This window comes from Garra rufa, chromosome 3 (assembly GCF_049309525.1).
Source record: "Garra rufa chromosome 3, GarRuf1.0, whole genome shotgun sequence".
In the NCBI taxonomy this organism is placed as follows: domain Eukaryota; kingdom Metazoa; phylum Chordata; class Actinopteri; order Cypriniformes; family Cyprinidae; genus Garra; species Garra rufa.
Window position 1 is genome coordinate 66,938,842 of NC_133363.1, and position 17,637 is coordinate 66,956,478.

General features: G+C 27.8%; 1 protein-coding gene across 1 annotated transcript in view; it reads left to right on the plus strand.

The window, feature by feature from the left end:
• The window catches only part of LOC141332323 (cell migration-inducing and hyaluronan-binding protein-like), a 32,993-nt gene extending 17,167 nt beyond the window's left edge, over positions 1-15,826 (plus strand). The window contains exons 9-13 of the mRNA XM_073837459.1: positions 1,911-2,115; positions 5,775-5,864; positions 7,470-7,627; positions 9,124-9,224; positions 14,550-15,826. Coding sequence (XP_073693560.1) covers positions 1,911-2,115; positions 5,775-5,864; positions 7,470-7,627; positions 9,124-9,224; positions 14,550-14,677 — 682 coding nt within the window. The 3' untranslated portion in view covers positions 14,678-15,826. The remainder of the gene's footprint in view (positions 1-1,910; positions 2,116-5,774; positions 5,865-7,469; positions 7,628-9,123; positions 9,225-14,549) is intronic.
• Positions 15,827-17,637: the final 1,811 nt, after the last annotated feature.

Genomic DNA, 17,637 nt, shown 5'->3' on the forward strand with positions numbered 1-17,637 from the left:
GCCAAAAAAACAATTGGTGCTATCAACCATTCCACAGAAAAACAAACAGTGTTCCAACTAATCAGCGTCAGGGGGTTGGTGTTGTGGACTTTCACTCCGCCTCCCTCACATCCCTGCACCAGTACGAAAGTATTTAATAGTGATATTGGTATAATATTGTTTAATTTTAGTCAAGTGCATTTTATATTAATGTTTATATTATAAATATTTTATATATATATATATATATATATATATATATATATATGTGTGTGTGTGTGTGTGTGTGTGTGTGTGTGTAATATAATTATATATAGTTAGCCATTAACTTTAAAATAAAAAAAATTTACATAATAAATTACTTTACTGTACTATAATACAATATTTGAATTTGAAGAGTTTATTTTAATATATATTTATATAAATATTTAATATTTGTTGTGTTTTTTATTTAATTTTAATGAAGTGCAATTAATAATATTTATATAAATATTGAATTTTAATTTTTGAATTTTAGTGTGTGTATATTTTATATATATATAACTTTAAAAAAACTTATTTGTTACATAATAAATTTACTTTACTCACTATAACATAATATTTTTTTATTTTAATAAAGTGCAATTTAAATATATATATATACATATATATATTATTATTATTTATATAAATATTTAATTTTACTATATTATTGTATTTTAAAGTGCAATTTATATAAATATTGAATTCATAAATATTATATATATATATATATATATATATATATATATATATATATATACATATATAATATGTATATATATATATATATATATATATATATACATATATAATATGTATCTAAATATTCATATATTTTTTACTATTTAATAAAGTGCCATTTCTATTAATATTTATTAATATTATTTTTTGTGTGTTTTAATAAAGTGCAATTTTTTATTATATTTTATATTATATATATATATATATATATATATGCAAAGCTGAATATTCAGCAAGCATCACCTTTGGAATAAATACAATTATTTTTATATAATAAAAACATAATGTCTTTCCTGACATATTTTTGTTTATTTAATGTGTCCTTGCTGAAGAAAAGACAGTTCTTAAAAATAAATAAATTAATAAATATTGCTTCAAATTTTGAGTCACGCTTTTCACAAGAATATTTAGCAATCACAGGAATGCATTTTTGTAATTAATGCCTGCTCTTGAAATAAAATCAAATATGCAATCATTCAGTAATAAAAACAACTTCCCACACCCCACACTTTATGAAAATAATATTACATTCATTTTACATTCATGTTTTTTGACAATACACTTTTATCACTTTGAATGTTTTGCTCATGAGTGATATTTAGCTTGTTAAACTGATAATTATATTTGACCATAAAAAGAGAGCAAATGATTTTACAGTTGCCAAATGTCCCATCTGGCTTTATTTTTTTAATTAATAACCCGCAAAGAAGGTCTTTCTCCAACTTTTTCTGATAAACGGGCGCATGTGGGCATGATAAGTTTTAAAAGAAAAGACACACATAACTCAATTAAATAAATGTGTTTACAGCATTGGTAAATATATTGAATTAAACACATGTTTTTCTATTGCCTGGCTTAATGGAAAGTCACTATAGTTACTATAAGCCATCTGTGTTTTGATAGAGGATGAAAAATAGCTGTACTTAATTTAGCCGTGTCAGTGCTAATGAAACATAATTAAATTGTAGGAGTGAGGAGTATCACTCGATTGGAACTGCTCTGAAATTACCCAGGAGGCTGGATGCTAAACGCTGCAGTTTTGTCAATTATAAGTTTTGATGTGTCGCTTTAAAAGTGTCACGGCTTCCAAACTCCCGCTGTCGCTGACGTCCGTGCGCTGATCTGTTTCTTTCTCTCTCTCTGATGTCTGTCTGCCGTCTTCCCCGCAGGCTGCTCTTCCTTAAAATCAAAGCGCACAATGAGAAGGAAGACTTTGCGTTCTGCTCGGTGAAGGGTTGTGAAAGAGTGAAGATCAAAGCGCTGATTCCCCCCGGCAGCGGCCCCAGCGACTGCATGGCTGAAGCCTACCCCAAATACACCGAGATGCCCGTCGTAGATGTGCCTATGCCCAAAAAACTGCCTCGCTCCAAACTGGTGAGAAGACACTTTTGACTTTACAAAGCATCTGTGTTTGAAGTCTAGTGTGATGCTGTGGGTCGGATGTGGGACGCTCCTGCTGGATTCCTCCAAGTTCCCTGATGCACTCAAGATGATGTATAAAGAAACAAATTGCAATGCTTTTGTTAGTCTCGCAGGTGTTTGCTTATCTCCTGGCAATCAAATTGTACAGGATAAACGAGAATATGCAGCGTTGGCATTTGTTCAGCAGGTGTGCAAACTTTGATTCTTAGTGGTTGACTGAAATACTTTTTAAATGTCTATACCCACATAAATAGAATTGTACAAATGTAATATACTATATATAATATAATGATAAAATGATTTATATTATTGATATATATTTCTACATTATACATGTTTTAAAAAATTGTGGTGTAATAAAAAAAATATAATATAATATGTTATAGATTTACAATTTACTTATCATAAATGAAATTACATTTTAATATTTTTAAATTATTTAAATTATTGATATATATTTCTACATTATACATATTAAAAACTGTGGTGTAATAAAAATAATATAATATAAAAAAATAATATGTTATAGACTTACAATTTACACATAAATTAAATTACTTATATTATTGATATATATTTCTACATTATACATGTTAAAAATTTGTGGTGTAATAAACAAATAATATAATATAATATAATATAATAATAATATGTTATAGATTCACAATTTACATATCATAAATGAAATTGCATTTTAATATTTTAAAATTATTTATATTATTGATATATATTTCTACATTATACATATTAAAAACTGTGGTGTAATAAAAATAATATAATATAAAAAAATAATATGTTATAGACTTACAATTTACATATAAATTAAATTACTTATATTATTGATATATATTTCTACATTATACATGTTAAAAAATTTGTGGTGTAATGAAAATAAAATAATATAAATATGTTATAGATTCGCAATTTACATATCATAAATTAAATTACATTTTAATATTTTAAAATTATTTATATTATTGATATATATTTCTACATTATACATATTAAAAACTGTGGTGTAAAAAAATATAAATAATATAATATAAAAAAAATAATATGTTATAGACTTACAATTTACATATAAATTAAATTACTTATATTATTGATCTATATTTCTACATTATACATGTTAAAAATTTGTGGTGTAATAAACAAATAATATAATATAATATAATAATAATATGTTATAGATTCACAATTTACATATCATAAATTAAATTACATTTTAATATTTTAAAATTATTTATATTATTGATATATATATTTCTACATTATACATATTAAAAACTGTGGTGTAATAAAAATATAAATAATATAATATAAAAAAATAATATGTTATAGACTTACAATTTACATATAAATTAAATTACTTATATTATTGATCTATATTTCTACATTATACATGTTAAAAATGGTGGTGTAATAAACAAATAATATAATATAATAATAATATGTTATAGATTCACAATTTACATATCATAAATTAAATTACATTTTAATATTTTAAAATTATTTATATTATTGATATATATTTCTACATTATACATATTAAAAACTGGTGTAATAAAAATATAAATAATATAATACAAAAAAATAATATGTTATAGACTTACAATTTACATATAAATTAAATTACTTATATTATTGATATATATATTTCTACATTATACATGTAAAAAAATGGTGGTGTAATAAACAAATAATATAATATAATATAATATAATAATAATATGTTATAGATTCACAATTTACATATCATAAATTAAATTACATTTTAATATTTTAAAATTATTTATATTATTGATATATATTTCTACATTATACATATTAAAAACTGTGGTGTAACAAAAATATAAATAATAATACGTTATAGACTTACAATTTACATATAAATTAAATTACTTATATTATTGATATATATATTTCTACATTATACATGTAAAAAAATGGTGGTGTAATAAACAAATAATATAATATAATATAATAATAATATGTTATAGATTCACAATTTACATATCATAAATTAAATTACATTTTAATATTTTAAAATTATTTATATTATCGATATATATTTCTACATTATACATATTAAAAACATTGTGGTGTAATAAAAATAATATAATAAAATAATATGTTATACATTCACAATTTACATGTCATAAATTCAATTCAATTCTAAATTTTAAATTTTAATATTTTTGACAAATTATATTTAAAATATACACTGCCGAAAAAAAAAAAAAAAAGAATTCTTATATGCTTATGATTAAAAATACAGAAAAATAGCAAAAACCGCAATATTGTGAAATAGTATTGCAGTTTTGCAGTTTAAAATGTTTAAAAAGTTTTAATATATTTTAAAATATATGCAAAGCTTTTTTTAGCATCATTACTTCAGTCTAATAACAGTTTTCTATGTGAATAAAATAATAAATAATAAAATAACTGTTTTCTATATGAATATATTTTAAAATGCAATTTATACCTGTGATGTAAAGCTGAATTTTCAGCATCATTACTCCAGTCTTTAGTGTCACATGATCATTCAGAAATCATTCTAATATGCTGATTTATTATTTTTATGATCAATGTTGGAAACAGTTTTCACATTTTAGGATTCTTTGATGGATAAAAAATAACAGCATTTATTCAAAATATAAATCGTTTCTAACAATATAAGTCTTTACTATCACTTTTTAATCCTTTATTACATCCTTGGTAAATAAAAGTATTAATTTCTTTAAAATAAATTTTAAAATCAAAATTTACTAAATTCTATTATTTTTTTCTTTTTAACGTTTTATTTATTAAAGAATCCTGAGAAAAAGTATCACAGGTTCCAGCTAAATATTAATCAACACTGATAATAAATCAGCATATTTGAATGATTTCTGAAAGATCATGTGACACTGAAGACTGAAGTAGCGATGCTTAAAATTCAGCTTTGCATCACAGGTATAAATTAAAATTATATTTTCAAAATGTATTCACATAGAAAATTATTTTGCATTGAAATAATATTTCAAAATATTACAGATTTGTGTGGATTTTTTTATTAAAAAATTTTATTTATTATTTTTTATTGAAAAACATTAAAAATCTTACTGATGCCATACCGCAGTTTAGGTCAATTTATGTATATATTTATTTACTATATTTGATATATTTATATCAATGAATATTTATAGCAGTGACAGCCATTTTAAAATAAAGACAACAAAAATAAATGTTATTTTCTATAGCTAATGACAGGAAAAAATACACAAGAACTTCTAATGAAATAATGAATAAAAAATGAAAACAAATTATGTGTTGTCCATTCATCTGTAAGGTTAGAAGTGAAAATGAATGGAAAATAAATGCTCATTCACCAGAGCGGAGGCAGCATATTAGTCTATCACTAATATATATCATTAAATACATCTCCCTGTGTGTCAGCATGTTCATATAATATAATTTCACCTTTTGCCACAGTTGGAAGTGCCATTAACCACAATGGCACTTCAAGTTAATTCAGTTGTATATGCAGGTTGTAAGTGCAAACATCTAGTAAGAAGATATTATTCAGTGTTTTATTACTGTAATCTTAAATCGCCCTGTCTTTTTTACAGCCTCACACACCAGAGCACTTCCTTGAAGTCAAGCTGGAGTCATATAACACACGCTTCTTCCACATCAAAGAGGACTTCTCCTATACTGAGGTACAAACTCTTAAAAATGTGTCATTAATAATGAGCTTTGCAAAGAACTGAAGAAAACCTACAGCATCAGTTCAACATCTCATTCACTAGTTAACCTGATTAAGCCTAAGCTGGTTTAATTTAGGTCTAGCTGGTCTCCCACTCTACTCATTTTAAGCTACAGGCAAAAGAAGTTATAAACAATTTTTGGAATTGTGGTCGAATTTGAGCTTTTCACAAAAATGAGTCATCTTCTAGTCATCTTAATGCTCCAAATAGTATTTAAACATCTAAAATGATCTTTATTTGGACGTTTGAAAGGAGTACCTTTTTCTCTGCTTTCTTCTGGACGACTGCTGCTGCAAAAGACTTAAAGGAGTAGTTCACTTTCAGAACAAAAATTAACAGATAATGTACTCATCCCCTTGTCATCCAAAATGTTCATGTCTTGTTTTTCTTCAGTCGTAAGGAAATTATGTTTTTTGAGGAAAACATTTCAGGATTTCTCTCCATATAATGGACTTCTATGGTGTCTGAACTTCCAAAATGCAGTTTAAATGCAGCTTCAAATGGGCTCTAAATGATCCCAGTCGAGAAAGAAGGGTCTTATCTAGCGAAATGATGGGTTATTTTCTAAAAACATTTATCACTTGTATACTTTTTAATCTCAAATGCTTATCTTGCCGAGCTAGCCAAGACGAGCATTTGAGGTTAAAAAAGTATATAAATTGTCTTTTTTTTTTAGAAAATAACCCATCGTTTTGCTTGACAAGACCCTTCTTTCCTTGGCTGTGATCGTTTAGAGCACTTTGAAGCTGCATTTTGGAAGTTCAAACTCGGGGGCAACATAGAAGTCCATTATATGGAGAGAAATCCTGAAATGTTTTCCTCAAAAATCACCATTTCTTCACGATTAAAGAAAGAAAGACACGAACATCTTGGATGACAAGGGGGTGAGTACATTATCTGTACATTTTAGTTCTGAAAGTGAACTACTCCTTTAAGTCTTAAGTAGCATGGGTATACTTGTAGCAATAGGCAAAAATACATTGCGTATGTCAAAATTATCGATTTTTCTTTTACGCCAAAAATCATTAGGATATTAAGTAAAGATTATGTTCCATGAAGATATTTTTTAAATTTCCTACTGTAAATATATCAAAACTTAATGTTTGTTTAGTAATATGCATTGCCAAGAACTTTATTTGGACAACTTTTTTAGCGATTTTATCAATATTTAGATTTTTTTTGCTCCCTCAGATTCCAGATTTTCAAATAGTTGTATCTTGGCTAAATATTTTCCTATCCTAACTATCCTTACATCAATGTAAGGCCTATTTAATCATATGTATAAATCTCAATTTCCAAAAAAAAAAATACCCTTATTGAGTGGTTTTGTGGTCGAGAGTCACATATTATATTATATTATAATTTTTATTTTTAATTGATTTATTTACAGAAAAATTAATAGCAATTATGTCATTCTAAGCTTTTGTTGTTGTTGTTGTTGTTGTTTTTTTCCTTTTCTTTTCTTCTTGGATTTATGGAAAGAGGTATCGGGATGGAATGTAAGATATAAAAAAAAGATAAAGATAAAACATGAAAATAAAGTTATTGTTTCTGCAGGTAAATAGCAAGAAGATCTACCAATCAGAGGACGGCATTCATGTGACTGTGATCGATGGCCACAGCGGTAAAATCCTGGAGACTAAAGGCTTCAGGAACTCAATCCTGATGGGAATTCCAGCTCAACTAGAAAACTACATCACAAACCTCAAAGACGAGTAAGAATAATACAAAATATATATGCATGAATAATTGAATTCCATGCAAAATCAAATGCACATACAATGAAATGTTAAACTAGAAACCAATTTTGTTCAACAAGAATGCATTTAATTGAATTGTAAGAACTGTGAGATATAAACTTAGAATTACAATATCTAAACTTACAATTCTGAGAAAAAAAATCAGTATTGCGAAATATAAACTTTCTGATATTCTGAGTTCGGTATTTACAATTCACAAAAAAGTCTTTCAATTTTGCATTTATTTATTTATTTTATTTTTTTCAAAATTCTTGAAAATCTCTCAATTATTTTTGTTTCCACCTCAAGAAAAAAAAGTTTTTTCTTGCAATTAGGAATTTATGTGTCACAATTCTAAGTTTGTATTTTGCCAAAAATTCAGAATTGTTTTTTATGAAATGTTACACTTTTTTAAATTTCTGTTTTAATTGCTAGGGGTTTTATCCAGCAGGGATGAATTAGATTAATCAAAAGCAAATTGATAATAATCAGAAATGTTTCTTGAGCAGCAAATCAGCATATTAGAAAGATTTCTGAAGGATCATGTGACACTGAAGACTGGAGTAATGATGCTGAAAATTCAGCTTTGATCACAGGAATATATTACATTTTACAATATAATCAAATGGAAAACAGTTATTTTAATTAAAATGTAAAAATACAGTATCACAGTATTTTTGTTTTAAAAACGCATCCTTGCTGAGCATAAGAGACTTCTCTCACCCCAAATGTCTAAAAATGCATAAACATATACATGCATGAATTTTCAGATGTAATCATACAAAGTTCAAGTCACATGCAATGAAGTTTTATCTATTCTATGTCATTAAAACTGTCGTTTCTGTTGCAAATGAATAATTAATTATAATAATTGCTTACATTTATATAACAAGTTTAAAATGACCTTTTTTGTTTCAGTTTTTTAAAGAAGCATTTTTTTTTTTTTTAGATTTACAGCATCTCATTATCAGCTAAGTGTGAAGCCATCTGAGATGTTTCACTTCCTGTAGAGAATTATGTGTTGAATTCGAGTGGATCACACAGGCTTTGTGCGACACGCGGCGCCCTCCAAATTGGTCTGCGCTGTGAAGTGGGCCGTGCAGATATTTGATCCGTTCTGCACGGTTAAGTTGGGTAGCGCCGCTCTGGCACTGCTGGAGTGTTTGGATTCTCACATAAAAGCAGCGAACAGGAGATAATCACACAGTCATATAGGGAGAAACAAATTGCATGTTAACATATGCATCAGTGGCTTTGAAATTTAGCTTGGACCACCACTGAAAAATGGTCAACTAAACTACGGTTTCACAAGTTTTATGTAGACAAAGTAAAACAAAGTGAAGCTCGATTTCAGCGGTGTAGTAACCGTGTGCCCCTACTTGTTCAAAGAACTATTCTTTAAATACTTTTCATATGTTTTTCTCACTTTGTATCCACTGTGTCTGATAGAAACTCATGTTTTGCACCTGCAGGTCAGTGGTTTTGATCACCTCAAAAGGAAAACTGGTCACCAGAGGGCCATGGACCAAAATTCTTGAGACCCTCGGAGCAGATCAGACGGTGAAGTTAAAAGGTAGGAAGATGCAGCCATTTTTTATTTGTGGCCTTGGACGAAAAAACCAGTCATAAGGGTCAATTTTTTCGAAATTGAGAGCTAAATAAATATGATTAGGATAGAACAATATTTGGCCAATATACAACCATTTAAATATCTGAAACTGAGTGTGCAAAAAAAAAAATCGAAATATTGAGAAAATCACCTTTAAAGTTGTCCAAATGAAGTTTTTGGACAATGCATATTACTAAAATTATTTTTTTATATATATATTTATGGTAGAAAATTTACTAAATATCTTCATGGAACATGATCTTTACTTGCTATTTATTTTTGGCATTAAAGAAAAATCTATCATTTTGACCCATGCAATGCATTTTTGGCTATTGCTACAAATATACCCATGCTGCTTAAGACTGGTTTTCTGGTTCAGGGTCACATTTCAAATGTAAAATTCAACTTTGCATCAAAGTAATAAATTACATTTCAACATATAGTCAAATGAACAATAGCTCTTTGAAATTGTAATAATATTTCACATTTTTTCAATTCTTGCTGTATTTTTGACCAATAAATGCATCTTTGCTGAGCATAAGAGACGTATTTCAGCCAACCTTAAACAAATCATACAGAGCCTTTTTTTTTCTCCAAATTCTGAGTTCACATCTTGAAATTATTTTTGTTTCCGCCTCAGAATAAAAAAGTACTTGTGACTTCTTATCTCACAATTATGACTTTTTTTTTGTTGAATTTGCGAGTTCATGTGTCACAATTCCAAGTTTGTTACTTGCAATAAAAAAAAAAAAAAAAAATCTGAATTATGATATATAAACAAAAAAAAAAAAAAATATTTGGCCAATATACAACCATTTAAAAATCTGGAATCTGAGGGTGCAAAACAAAAAAAATCTAAATATTAAAAAAAACTGAAGTTCTTAGCAATGCATATTACTAAAAAATTGTAATAATATTTAAAATTTTTTCAGTTCTTACTGAATTTTGATCAAATAAATGCAGCTTTGCTGAGCATAAGAGATGTATTTCAACCAACCTTAAAAAGTTCATACAGAACCTTGCATTTTTTTTTTTTCCTCAAAATTCTGAGTTCACCGCTTGAAATTATTTTTGTTTCTGCCTCAGAATAAATAAGTAATTGTGTTTTTTTTTCTTGCAAATGTGAGTTCAGGTGTCACAGTTCTAAGTTTGTATCTTGCAATTTTATGAAAAAAAAAATCATTAGAACAATATTTAGCCAGTATACTATTATTTAAAAAATCTGGATTCTGAGTGTGCAAAAAAAATCAAAATATTGAGAAAATCACCTTTAAAGTTGTCCAAATGAAGTTTTTGGACAATGCATATTACTAAAATTATTTTTTTATATATATATTTATGGTAGAAAATTTACTAAATATCTTCATGGAACATGATCTTTACTTGCTATTTATCTTTGGCATTAAAGAAAAATCTATAATTTTGACCCATACAATGCATTTTTGGCTATTGCTACAAATATACCCATGCTGCTTAAGACTGGTTTTCTGGTTCAGGGTCACATTTCAAATGTAAAATTCAACTTTGCATCAAAGTAATAAATTACATTTCAACATATAGTCAAATGAACAATAGCTCTTTGAAATTGTAATAATATTTCACGTTTTTTCAATTCTTGCTGTATTTTTGACCAATAAATGCATCTTTGCTGAGCATAAGAGACGTATTTCAGCCAACCTTAAACAAATCATACAGAGCCTTTTTTTTTCCTCCAAATTCTGAGTTCACATCTTGAAATTATTTTTGTTTCCGCCTCAGAATAAAAAAGTAATTGTGACTTCTTATCTCACAATTATGACTTTTTTTTGTTGAATTTGCGAGTTCATGTGTCACAATTCCAAGTTTGTTACTTGCAATAAAAAAAAAAAAAAAAATCTGAATTATGATATATAAACAAACAAAAAAACAGTATTTGGCCAATATACAACCATTTAAAAATCTGGAATCTGAGGGTGCAAAACAAAAAAAAATCTAAATATTAAAGCAATGCATATTACTAAAAAATTGTAATAATATTTAACATTTTTTCAGTTCTTACTGAATTTTGATCAAATAAATGCAGCTTTGCTGAGCATAAGAGATGTATTTCAACCAACCTTAAAAAATTCATACAGAACCTTGCATTTTTTATTTTTTTCCCTCAAAATTCTGAGTTCACCGCTTGAAATTATTTTTGTTTCCGTCTCAGAATAAATAAGTAATTGTGTTTTTTTTTCTTGCAAATGTGAGTTCAGGTGTCACAGTTCTAAGTTTGTATCTTGCAATTTTATGAAAAAAAAAATCATTAGAACAATATATAGTCTAAATATTGAGAAAACCCAAACTTTTGAACTGCATCTTTAAGTGTCTCAGATACTGATTCACACATAATTTTAGCTATAGAGTTTCATCCCAATGGTATTTGGGATACTTTATGATGAATTACCACGAAGAAGACAGTAAAGCCCCCAGACAATGAAAGAAAAAGAGTGGAGTAGTGTGAAGAGAAGCTGTTTTCTGGACTCAACACATACACACTCACACACATACCAGAGCAGCAGGGTGCTTCCTCTCGACCCTCCCTTCACATATTATATTTATCATGTTGAATTGTCATCCCAGCAGCCAAAGCCCCTTAAGTTTACATTCCTAGTGCTTCCCAGCGGCTCGTTTTATGAACAACACCAAATGTTTCACAGACCACCGACGCATGACGAGTCTGTACTGAAACCTAAAGGAAGAAAAATGAAAACACTCCAACACGAGATGTTATGATACTGATCATCTGGGTTTATACTTTCCTGTTTTTCATGGCTAAAATAAAATACAATAAAACTAGCACAGCTACACTGCTACTGTATAATATATTTTTTTTGAAGAAGAAACTAATTTTGTTCAGCAAGGATGCATCCAATTGAATTGTAGGAATTGTGAGATACAGTATAAACTGAGAATTATAATATCTAAACTTGCAATTCTGAAAAAAAGTAGTATTGCGAACTATAAACTTTCTGATATAGTTCTGTATTTACATTTCTCACATTTCTTATTTTTTTTCTTCAAAATTCTGAGTTCACATCTTAAAATTATTTTTGTGTCTGCCTTAGAATAAAAATAATAATAAATGTGACTTCTTATCTCACAATTTTTTGCAATCGCGAGTTCGTGTATCACAATTCTAAGTTTTTATCTTGCTATCTGAATTGGATATAAACAAAATAGTAATAAAAATCAGAATTGTGTGTTTTATTATTATTATTTTTTTAATCCTGTGGTCGAAACAAGCTTTCATAGACTCTAAGAGACTAGAGTGTTGATGCTGAAAATTCAGCGTTGCATCACAGGAATAAATTACATTTTAAAATATATTCACAAAGAAAATGGTTATTTTAAATTGTAAAAAGAATGGTGAGAACCTTCTTTCATAAACATTAAAAAAAATCTAGCAGTGTACACTGCAGTTCAAAAGTTTGGGATCTGTACGATTTTTTGTTTTTTTAAAAAGTCTCTTATGCTCACAAAGGCTGACTATTTGACCAAAAATACAGAAAAAAATATGAAAAAATTGTGAAATATTATTACAATTTAAAATAATGGTTTTCTGTTTTAATATACTGTAAAATATAATTTAGGTGATGGAAAGCTGAATTTTCAGCAGTCATTACTCCAGTCTTCAGTGTCACATGATCCTTCAGAAATCATTCTAATATGCTGATTTATTATCAATGTTGGAAACAGTTGTGCTGCTAAATATTTGGAATCTGTGGTATGTTTTTCAGCATTCTTTGATGAATAAAATGTTAAAAAGAACAACATTTATTCATAATACAAATCTGAAAGCCGCTTTGCATCACTTTTTGTCAATTTAACACATCCTTGCTGAATAAAACTATTAATTTCTTTCAGAAAAAGAAAGAAAAAAAATAATTTGCCCAAATTAACAGTACTGTAAATTGTTACAAAATATTTATTGTATCTTCATATAAATGCTGTTCTTGTGACACTTAAGACTGCAGTAATGATGCTGAAAATTCAGCTTGGCAGCACAGGAATAAATTATAATTTTAAATATATATTCATATAGAAAACAGCTATTTTAAATTGTAATAATATTTTCACAATATTACTGTATTACTGTTTTTAAATAATGCAGCCTTGGTGAACATAAGAAATGTCTTTCATAAACTTAAAAAATCTTACTGACCTCAAATTTTTTGTAGTGTACACTGCCGTTCAAAAGTTTGGGATCTGCAAGATTTTCGTTGTTTTTTTTTTTTTTTTTAAGTCTCTTATGCTCACAAAGGCTACATTTATTTGATCAAAAATACAGAAAGAACTGTAATATTGTGAATTATTATTACAATTTAAAATAATGGTTTTCTGTTTTAATATACTTTAAAATATAATTTATTTATGTGATGCAAAGCTTCATTACTCAGCTTCATTACTCTAGTCTTCAGTGTCACATGATCCTTAAGGAATCATTATAATATACTGATTTATTATCAATGTTAAAAAAAGTTGTGCTGCTTAATATTTTTTGGGAATCTGTGATACATTTTTCAGCATTTTTTGATGAAAGCCACTTTGCATCACGTTTTGTCAATTTAACACATCCTTGCTGAATAAAACTATTAATTACTTTCAGGAAAAGGAAAGAAAAAACGAATTACTTACCCCAATTTTTTGAACAGTAGTGAAAATTGGTACAAAATATTTCTTTTTCATATAAATGCTGAAAAAAGTATCAGCCCCCCCCCCCCCCCCCAAAAAAAAAATATATATATATAAATAAATAAAGCAGCACAACAGTTTCTAACATTGATAATAAAATCAGAATAATAAAATGATTTCTGAAGCATCATGTGACGCTGAAGGCTAGAGTAATGCTGCAAAATTCAGCTTTGCATCACAGAAATAAATTACATTTTAATATATATTCATATAGAAAACAGCTATTTTAAATTGCAATAATATTTCACAATATAACTGTTTTTCTTAAACGCATCTAAAAACCATTACAAATGTCAAACTTTTAAACAGCAGAAATCTGTTGCCAGGGATGACAGTCATACAGTTTAGCCTTATTACACAAAAATATTTAACTAAAGAATGTCACAACTGACCAATCCGAATCAAGTATTCCAGAAAGCTGTTAAATAAGCACCACAACAGAAAAGACTATATCATTAAGTAATTGACATTTTTTTACAGTTTGCAGTTTGGCAAACGTTGATACGCATAGGGAAAACTCTAGACTCGCCTTGAATGAGGTCATTAAAACTCATTTTGTGGCCTTTCTGTTTCCAGACAAACTCGCCTTTGTGGGCTTCAAAGGCTCCTTCCGGCCGGACTGGGTGAGGATGAGCGTTGATGAAGAGCGGGCCAAACTCCACCAAGTGCTGCCCATCCCTGTGGTTAAAATGATGAAGCTATGAAGAGGAGCGAGACGCGCCGCAGGACATCTCAGACTCGCAGTAGCAGCACTGCCGGACGAGCCCAGCTACAGCCGCACGCCAGGACTACTGAACCTAAAGCACCAATCACAGCCCAGCATGTGTTTATGTTACCTAGCAACCCCTCCCAGCGGATTCCATTGTATGTGACAACGTGGACGTTAAGTGATTTTTGGATCGTGTCGTCAGTTGATTATACTTGAGTTTCGACGGGGAGAAAAACGAGAAAAAAAAAAAAACTATAAACCAACGCGACATTCCTTGTTTTCGTCCCTCTCGGTGATGTTTGCCTTCATGTTTCAACATGTTTTTTCTAAATATGTAGAAAAAGAGGTTTCAGATTGTTAATGTCGTGAGGTTTCCTCATTTTAATTGTCACGCACAAGAGTTGGTTTCGTTTGTGTTGAACGAGAGACCCAGCTACAAAAAGATCCGGGATTAAAGGAGCGGTTCACCCAGAAATGAAACAAAAGAACAAGAGTTTCACTTCCAAAAGCACTATAACTGTCCTTACATCCATATTTCACATCTGAGGTAAGGAGTACATGAACACTTAAAAATAGCTAACATGAGAGTGAAATAAAAAATGGACGCAGTTCTCACTTTCCGGTGAACCGTTCCTTTAAATGGACTAATCAAGAATGGATTTGAATCTGAGCATTAGTAGATGTCAGTCTATCATAAAATGATCAAATCTGTGACGAATTGGCAAGAAGTACGACATTGTCCCCTTTGCCGAAATAGCTGGTCTTTTTTCGGAGATTGTAATTTGTTAGTGTTTTTGTATGTTTTGTGTGTTTCTAAAAAACAAACAAACAAAAAATTCCTGATTGATAACAGAGATATATTTTATACTTATTTATTGTACAGGCGCTATTACACAGATCCTGAAGGGACGTCTTTTAAGGGACTTTTAAGTTGTAATGTAATTCTGTCCTATCTGTAAAAACTAAAACTTTAAGTACAATTTTCACTTCAGTGTATAATTCGAATATACATGACATTAACTTTTAAGTTGTATATGGATGTGATTGTAAATGTGAATGATTTCCAAGTAATAAAAAATGTATTACTTTAGATAAGAAAAAAATATAAAGACTTTTGTACAGAAATAAATCTTTTTTCCTCACATTCTTGGAGTGATGCTGTTTCTGTAAATATGTTTTTTTGCAATCGTAAAATTTGTATACTCATATTACATTAAAATATAAGATTTATTCAATTTATGATATATGTGAAATTGTGACTTTTTCTCACTATTCTGACGACCTTTTTTTAAAAATTGCAAGACAAACTCGCAATTGTGAGAAAATGTATGAATTGCGAGATTTAAACTCACAATTCTGCAAAAAGTCAAAACTGAGATATAAACTCCCAACTGAGTGTTATAAAGTGAGAATTTAGAGATATAAACACAATTCTATTAAAAAATATAAAAAAGAATTCTCAGAATTCTGAAAAAAAAAGTCAGAATTATGAGATATTAACTCAAAATTCTGAGAAATAAAGTTAAAATTGTGACTTATAAACTTGCGTGTTATAAACTCAGAATTGTGAGATATAAACAGAAATCTTTTTAAAAAATAATAAAAATAATTCTTATTAATTCTGAAAAAAAATTACAGAATTGTGAAATATAAACTCAAAATTCTGAGAAATAAAGTTAAAACTGAGATATAAGCTCCCAATTGAGTTAAGTCAGAATTTAGAGATATAAACAGAATTCTATTCAAAAAGATCTAAAAAAGAATTCTCAGAATTCTGAAAAAAAAAGTCAGAATTATGAGATATAAACTCAAAATTCAGAGAAGGAAAGTTAAAATTGTGACATATAAACTTGCAATAGCCTGTTATAAACTTAGAATTGTGAGATATAAACAATTCTATGCAAAAAAATAATTCTGAGGAAAAAAAATGCCAGAATTGTGAGATATAAACTCAAAACTCTGAAAAAAAAAATCTAAGTCAGAATTGTAAAATACAAATTTAAAATTTTGAAGAAAAAAAATCTGAATTGTGATATAAAACTCTAAAAAAGAAAGTAAAAATTGTGAGATAAAAACTCCCAATTGAGTGTTATGAAGTCGGAATTGAAAAATAAAAACAGAATTCTTTAAAGAAATTATAAAAAGAATTTCTAGGATTCCAAGAAAAGTCAGAATTGCAAAATTTAAACTCGCAATTCTGAGAAAAAAATAAATTGTGAGATATAAACTCCCAATTGAGTGTTATAAAGTCAGAACTAAGAGATATAAACAGAATTCTTTAAATTATACAAATATTTTTTCTGAATTGTGAGAAAAAAAGTATGAATTGCTAAATTTGAAAAAAATCTAAATTTCCCAACTGACAGAATTCTATAAAAAAAAATCTAAAAAGAATTTCAGCAAAAAAGGTCAGAATTGTGAGTAGAAAAATTAGAATTGTGAGATTTAAATGAGCAATTCTGAGAAAAAATAAGTCACAATTGTGGGATATAAACGAAATTTAAAAAAATTATTCTCAGAATTGTGAGGGAAAAAAGTCAGACTTGTTAGATATAAACTCAAAATTCTGGAAAAAAAATTCAAAATTGTGAGATATAAACAAGAAATTCTGAAAAGTAAAGTCAGAATTAAGAGATAAAAACAGAATTCTATATATATAAACTATTCTCAGAGATGTAAGAAAAAAAATTGAAATTCTGAAAAAAATAATGTCAAAATTGTGGGATATAAACTCAAACTTCTGAAAAATAAAGTCAAAATTCTTAGATAAAAACTTGCAATTGCATGTTAGAAAGTCAAAATTGAGAGATATAAACAGAATTCTACAAAAAATAAAAAGGATTCTCAGAATAGTGAGAAAAAAAGTGAGAATTCTATGAAAAAAGTGAGAATTCTAAGACAAACTCAAAATGATGAGAAATCAGTTAAAAATTGAGATATAAACTCACAACTCAG